The sequence below is a fragment of the Scleropages formosus genome, chromosome 5, assembly GCF_900964775.1.
Source record: "Scleropages formosus chromosome 5, fSclFor1.1, whole genome shotgun sequence".
In the NCBI taxonomy this organism is placed as follows: Eukaryota; Metazoa; Chordata; class Actinopteri; order Osteoglossiformes; family Osteoglossidae; genus Scleropages; species Scleropages formosus.
This window is the reverse complement of record NC_041810.1, coordinates 16817427-16825394: the sequence shown is the minus strand read 5'-3', so window position 1 is coordinate 16825394 and position 7968 is coordinate 16817427. Positions and strand designations below refer to the sequence as shown.

Genomic DNA, 7968 nt, shown 5'->3' with positions numbered 1-7968 from the left:
TGGTTTATACTGAAATGAATACTGAAGTGTCACCGTACGTCCCCCTGTAATTAAAAATGTACATGTTCTGACCTGAATGAGATGCACTAATGAACTGCAGGCAAAGCAGCCTGGATATTGAACTATTAACTTGCCAAGCAGACACTTTTATTGCACAATCTGCAATTTCATACACACACAGTATTATTGAAGAAACCAGATCAAGGTCTCAGAATCTGTGTCCATTCTGGAGTTTAAACTCTCACCCTTCTATGCACAAGTCCTCTGCCTGTTATAACCATGCATTACTGTATTATTACTCTGGTAAAACAAAATACTAAAAGTTGAAACTGCTGAGTTGAATCAAGGTTTTTACAATTTCAGCATTGGATGACGTGGAGAATTCATTTGCTCTCAGTTGACTGGACTTGAGAAATTATTCAATCCATATCCCAGGTTGCAAAGAAAGGCCTGCGATGAAAGATTTCAGACTTCCTTTTTCAGTGTAAATATCTTTCAATGGGTTCTGAAAAAAAAATTAATGTGCCAGTCTAAAAAAAAAAAAAAAAAAAAAACATTTTCAAGACTTAAGTAGCCTACTCTCTTCAAAACTTTGAAGGTTGTAGACCACCCTGTACTTGGGAAGTCAGTCCGGTTTCTGCCAATTATTTTGTTTATTTGTTTGTTTATTTATTAGTAAGCAAACAAGTTGGTGAGAGAAGGTGAAGTTCAGAAGAGCATATTTCTAAAGGCATTTAAAGTGGGTGACAGCTGTGTAATTAATACTGTGTCCATGGCAAAACAAATACTCTGCTAATGTGTAACATAATCCAGTGTAAATTGTGTACATTTCCACACACATGTATCCTGAACACATAAACACTGAAAAATGTCCAGAACCAGGCAGTAAAATCAAATAAGTTGAACTAGCTTCGATGGCAGTTTCACCCGACATATTTGACAGCGTAAATAATAAATATACGAAATCGCAACATTTGATTTAAGGCCTAGTTGACTAAAACAAAAATATCATAATTCTCGGTTACCAAAAACACAAAAACATGTCCCATTTATTAATTGGAACCCCAGTACTTACAGTACTGCTTATTTCACTAATGACAAAGGGGGACTCATGCTCGGTATACGCGGTACTATCAACAGTGGCCACAAGAGGGCAGTAAATCAATATAATTAATTTAAGAACAGAGCACTAGAATGAAGTGTAACAACATTTGTATTATACAGTATGTATATACATATATACACACATATTTACATATGCATCTGTACAGTATATATGACCTAATTACATCACTGCGAAAAAAGGTAGGAGACAAATGTGTCAAATAACTACTGCATCTACAAAAACTGGCTCCTGGACGCCTAATTCTCACAATTCGAATTAATTCCCAATAAAAGTGTTTATACTACAGGTGTGAAGGAGAAATTGCTGCTTTTCATACCTGATTTGTAATGTTTCAGATGCTGTAGTCCGCAGAAAGGAATTTAAACCACCTGAAGTATATTTGTCAGAATTCCAAATAAAATACATTTTGTTCTAATGCAATTTCCAAAAATTAGAATGTTTAACGTAATAACGTTCCAATAATATTACATAATATCAATAAGCAACCGAAACAAAATGAGGTTCGTATGTGACATATTCAGAGTGACACGATAATAGGCTATGATGAAGTCACATTCCGATAATTTAAAAAAGTATATTTTAATGTAATTAAGTGAAATACATTTCCAGTAAGCTATTAGGTCCGGTTATGAACGTCCATTTATTTCTTAATTATAGTGAGGCTGCTTGGGATGAAAATTTGATATCTTAATAGTTCCCAAGTGCACAGCAGACCAGGCAAATAACCTCAGAAAGGGAGATAATTGTGTTAATAGCCGCCCCCAATAAAGCCAATTAAATGAATCTAAAACAAATTAAATAAGCTGACAGATTGTGAAGATTTGCAAATGTTGAAAATAAACAGCTCTGGTTCCCTTGGAAAAACAGTCTATCGGACCTGACAGGGTTGGCATCTTCTCCTGGCATATTTTTTTGGTGGGGGTACAGCGCCCCCGACCCTACTCCCCCCTACTCCCCCCTACTCCACCCCACTCCGTCCTGGGAGGGAGACACGTGCGCGCGCGCGTCCGAGAGGCGCGTCTCCGCGGCGCTCACTAAAAGGCGCAGATCGGGGAGCAGCTGGAGGAGGAGAGCAGATCCGCGAGAGCAGAGCGCCTCGTCACTCGGGACGCGCGCAGAACAAACTGCGCTCCTACGTAGCACTTCTGTTTCACAGCAAGGTGAGAAATTATTACAGTTTTCAAGGAGCGCGTGTTTGCAGGGAACTCGTAGCACGTCGGCGCGCGGAGTCGCTGCAAAGTGCGCGTTCATCCCACGTCTCGACTGTCAAAACTGTCGGCGCAGCTGGAAAGTCATTTAAATATTGTCCTAATTCAGTCACACCGCGGCGGGTTTATTCCCACTCGTGGGAAATGTCCGAGGCAGCGCGAGCCGTGGCTTTTTATCCGTTTTTTGTTCCTGTCACTCCGCATTTGTGATCTTCGGATGGATCCTTGGGGATGGAGAGAAATATGACTTTCTCATCGGGGATTATAAGAGAGGCGCGCTGAAGATCTGAAGACTTTCACCCCCAAACAAATTAAACCGTTATATTTGTTTAATTGAGGAAATCCAGAGATTAATTCTCTCCAGGACATTTTCCCGAAAAGTCCAATATTAAGCAGCGCAGCGGAGTTCACGAGGGAAAGGGCAGCGCGTGTGAGGATCATACTAGTCGTCATCATCATCACCACCACCACAATCATCATCACCATCATCACAATACTGTAGCCCGGGCCCGGCATCGCCACCATCATCGCCACCATCATCGCCGACCTCCTCATCCTCACCTCCCGGGATGGTGCGGCTGCTCCCCTGCCTCCTGCTCGGGTACCTCACGTGGATGCTGCGCGTGTCCGACGCCCAGGGGGAGTACTGCCACGGGTGGCTCGACTCCAGCGGGAACTACCACGAGGGCTTCCAGTGCCCGGAGGACATGGACACGCTGGACGCGACCGTGTGCTGCGGCTCGTGCTCCCTGCGCTACTGCTGCGCGGCCGTGGACGCGCGACTCGACCAGGGCAGCTGTACCAACGACAGGGAGCTGGAGAACAGCCAGTTCGCAGCCCGTGAGTACTCAGGCCTCCCGGGGACTGTCGGGCAGAAGGTTGTTGGTTCGAGTCCCGCTCCTGTGTAGTACCCTTGATCAGGGTGCTTAACCTGGATTAACGCACTGAAAATCCCCTGCAATACAAATGGGGCAAAGAGATAAAATCGTCTGATGTGCAACGAATTAACATTTATAAGCTACATTGGTACTGTCATGGGTTATGAACATGATGCAGTACATTTCGACTGAGGTATTAGTTCGTGGCGACTTGAACAGGTGTTGTAGCGGCTCAGGAAATGGTCTTGTGACCAGGAGGTTGTGGGCTCCAGTACATCAAAATAAGTGATTAAAACTCCCGAAGCAGAAAACAGCCACGTAAAAACAGGATAAATACTGAAATAGCTGGATAAAAGCATAAGCTCAAAAACAACCTTGAAACACTGAAATATACATAATACAGCAGTAAAATATTGTCTCCAGTATCACACCCATAAACACACACTGTTATGATAGCGTTGAGCTCGTTTAAAAATGCAGAAATTTAATAACTGCTGTTCCCAGAGCGCTGAAGTCACGGATCAAAATACTGAGAAGACAAAAAATCAAAATGTGTATTTATCATTATGTCCCTTAAAATGCCTTTTCATTCCTTGATACTTGTTTGATCAATATTTTTCTTAACATTGGTTTCCAACATTAACATTTTTAAGTAATACACATTTGTAAAAGACTTTTCGGAAAAATCGCAAATCTGAAGATTTACTTCTTTAATACACTAAGGCTCCCTTATCAAAAACGGCAAAAAAAGTATTATGCTTGAGAACGTTTTAGAACTTCAGTCAAAATACAGATTTTTATTATTTTTTATTTTTTAAATGTAACACTAAACCAAGCCGATTTTCACGTGTTTTATCAGCAATTTTGTATTTCAAACCAGATAAATAGAATCACATTGGAAGAAAAAGCAAAGGAATTAAGTAGCTGAAGAGAGTGTGATTGTATTTAACACGGTTTACTATGGAAAGTCATCATATAGGGCTGGTATAAAAAGCCCTAAAAAAATAGTTATTATGGACTGTACAAGACTCAATGATGTGGTGAACGAAGAATGTCATTTTATTTAGTTTTCTAATTTTAACATTATCAAAAATGAGCTACAGTCAGGAGCTGCTGTCCAAAGAGGGTCAACGTGTGTTTGGGTGTCAGTCACTTATTTGAGTAGAACTTAGCTGACAGGTCATCAGAAAAAAAAGTGAGCTAGAGTTTTTAATACACTTAATTCAAGGAAAAATCCCACACTGTAGAACAGGCAAAATTTATGAAATTAATCATATATTAAATATTATTGGTGAAGGCTAATATGTATTTATACTTAGAGGGGAACATCCAGGTAATTACAAAGTAGCTAAAGTAAAATCTGCAATAATACAAAAACCAATAAGATCAATAATTCTGACAGCTACAAGAATTTACAAATGGAGTAGTGTTCTTTAAATTGTTAAAATTAAGTGTATTTCGGTAAGTTTAGAAGCAGGATGCTTTTATGAACTTTGAGGTACATCAGCTAATGCATTTCTTTAATTCAGTGTCTGCTTGCATGTACAGTGCTATTAAATCAGGGTAAATCCTGAAATAGACATGTGTGTGAAATACAATCTTTTTGATAAATATCAGTATCAGTGACTATATGTAAATGAAGTCTTTTTAAATTCAACAATAAAATTTTAAAAAAGTTTGTTTTTACTTTAAGCCTCTCCAGGCAGATGTTGCAAATTAGCATCAGGTGGTAAAGATTTTTTCCTACTGCTAGCATTAATTTGGCCCTGAGAGGGTTAACAAAGCATACGGAATGATAGAGATTAAAAGTCTAAGACACAAAGGACTGAATTATTTCAGTTTATCTTGAGCAGTATCTCTGATATACAACACAAAACAAATAATCCCTCCTCTTCAAATCATAATAATATTAGTTTCTGGACATATTTAAGAGTCTATCAATGTGATCAGAGGGTTTAAACTAAAATGAGGGAAAGCCAGTTTCCATGCATTAGAATTATTGCAATGTCAGGCTGGCATCTTCAGATGTCTGGATATCCAACAGGACTAATAACGGTTCAGATTCTGAATTTACTGTATATAGCAAATTGCAAGAAAAAAAATTAAAAATACCAAAAGGTTATTAATGAAATTATGATATCAGCCATGCAAACAAATGTACACTTTAAATTGTTTAGAGGCCAAGCAGGGGAAAAAAGTTAGTGTCTGTGGCTTTTATTACTGAGATTCTTGTAATTACTGGCAGAGCCATCCTAAAATTCTCCCAGGATTAACATATTAAATTACATCCATGCTGGGTCCTTCAGCAACTAAATTAACTTGCAGTGCCGATAACCAGTGCACTGATTTACTCATGGAGTTATATTAACGGGGTTAATCTCATAAAAAAATCATGTTTCATACACATCTGCTTTCTTTTTTGCCTTTTGTACATTCTTTTTATATATGCCAGGCCCTCTCCAGTGTAATGTAATCCATGGTCTTGAACATAAATGACACAGCTCAGGAAATCTGACACTTGAGGACATGTATGACTTAAGTTGTATCCTTGCAGGTTTGGATAGTGTTTGTCTCCAACATGGAAACCATTGTTCTGGAGGTGTTCAGTTCTGTAAAACAAGTTCTATGTTTTAAAGTTGGACAGCTTGAGGAATTCCTTAAATAAGCACTTAAGCTGTGCATTTAGTCTTGAAAAGAGAAATTGTCTAAATATTAAAATAACTTCAGTTAAAGTCAAAATTACACTAAAATGCATTTTTCAGATGTTATTGTAAAATAATGCATATTTAAATTTAACTTTATTTACTTTATTTACTTGAAATTCTTATTATCAGAAAACATAGAAAATAGCTTACATAATATTGTGCCGTTTATTTTGATTGAGTTGCTTTTTCCATGTGGAATATTTGTGCAGTGCATTGTGGGAGGATAGGTTCAGTAGGGGTTGTGCAACCCTGTGAAAGGCATAGACTCACGCCAGTTCTCACCGGTTTGAATGACCTTCTTCCCTCGGTTCTTCAGAGCCTATCTACGTGCCGTTCCTGATGGTGGGCTCCATCTTCGTGGCCTTTGTCGTCATTGGCTCCCTTGTGGCCGTCTACTGCTGCACCTGCCTCCGGCCCAAGCAGCCGACCCAGCAGCCCATCCGCTTCTCCCTGCGTAGTTGTCAAGGCGAGACCATACCCATGATCCTGACGACGGCACCACCCAGCTTGCGCACACCCTCCCGCCAGTCCAGCACCGGCACCACCAGCTCCAGTTCGGCAGGCGGAGGCAGTTCTGTGCGTCGCTTCTCCCTTGGGAGGGTGGATGTGGCTCAGGGGCAGCAGCAGTCACAGCCGTCCTGCCTAGCATCCACTCCAGCCCTGTCCCCGGCCCAAGTGCAACCTACACTACCTCCGCCCCCACCTCCTCCTTACTCTACCCCTACCTGCCTTCAAGGGGGTGTCTCTCACACCCACACACACACCCACACCACACTGCAGCTCCACCAGCCCCTACACCCATCCCCGAGCACCGGCTTCCTCCTCTCCCAGCAGTACTTTCCTTTCCCCATGCAGCCTGAACCCTTTTCTGCGACGAAGGGTTTTGCTGATTTTGGGCAGAGCTGATGGGCTCAGAACACCACCTCTACTGAAGGCTGCTGTCCTGCAGAAGATCACCGCTGCAGGAGCGCTTGTTGGTGGACAACACTCCGAAATTAAAGACAGAAGCAGGCCGGCGCGTCCTACCATGTGGGAGGGAAAAACACAGCGGGGGTCCCTTTGAGCAGGAGGTCCAGGAGGCCTGAGACCGGGGCAGTCGACCGAGGGACTTCACCCTGGAGATCACCCAGCAGGGAGAGGGGTCCAACTGAGACTCCTTTAGAGACTCAGGTACAGAGCAGGGGGAATTCTGGGAGGGAAGACTCTCCCCACACCCAGGTGGTTGACAGTGCAAGAGTGCACTTTTTACACCAGGTGTGACTTGCTATTTCTTGCTATGTCTACTCGAGTATGCACTTTTTTTATTCATTCTCTTAAACTACACTCTGTCCTTCCATTATTTAGCCTTTCGGGATGTCAAAGAAATCAGTCACATGTTCAAATGAGCCCAACATTTTTCTCATATTCATGGCAAATATTAAAAATAAATTTTTCGGGAGTTGGACCGAGTGACGAATTTTGAGGGAATATAAATGATGCTGACAATCTTCGTCCTTCATAAGGAAGGGAAAAACTAATAGAAGACCTAATAATTCCAGTAAAAGTAGGAGAACATGGAAAACGGACGACGTCAGGGGCATGGCTTGGCCAGCGGGTGGACGGAGGGACACATGAGCCGTTTCCGTGACTCACCCGAGCTGCTCCGTTCCATATGTTCTGAGGGTAAAAATGCGCCCGTAGTCACACGGTACCTTTCCACTGGGTCACTGCTTCATAGCGGTCTTGTGCAACAACCGTCATGGCTTAGGGTCACACCGAGGTGAGAGCGAATAGCTGTCATGGCGACAGAAGCAGCAATGTACTCGGACAAAGTGAAGGGGAGTCCTTTGGAACGTGACCATACTTTTGACCATCACAAGCAGACATAACAGTTGTGTTTATGACACTGGCGCACCCACAGTAACAAGATACAGTCTAGAATATTGGAGGGGGTGGAGGTTTGGTGGGGCCACAGATCAGCAGGAAAAGTCTACTGGGGCAAGGCACTGACCTGGGACATGAAACTGAATAATAAATAACGCCCAAACAAGGCCATCTGTTTGTCAGCAGTG

At 42.0% G+C, this 7968-nt stretch overlaps 1 protein-coding gene across 1 annotated transcript; it reads left to right on the top strand.

The window, feature by feature from the left end:
• The first annotated feature begins 2193 nt into the window (after positions 1-2193).
• On the top strand, positions 2194-7968 carry shisa3 (shisa family member 3). The gene is made up of 2 exons (XM_018746382.2): positions 2194-3174; positions 6234-7968. Exons 1-2 carry the CDS (start codon positions 2904-2906, stop codon positions 6821-6823), a joined length of 861 nt encoding a protein of 286 aa, XP_018601898.1. The 5' UTR covers positions 2194-2903; the 3' UTR covers positions 6824-7968.

What these genes read in the sequence shown, in the direction of transcription:
- shisa3 (XM_018746382.2), top strand. Translation starts at nt 2,904, where the DNA reads ATGGTGCGGCTGCTCCCCTGCCTCCTGCTCGGGTACCTCACGTGGATG. An exon ending in GAACAGCCAGTTCGCAGCCC is followed by an intron (nt 3,175 to 6,233) that starts GTGAGTACTCAG and finishes TCGGTTCTTCAG; the next exon opens with AGCCTATCTACGTGCCGTTC.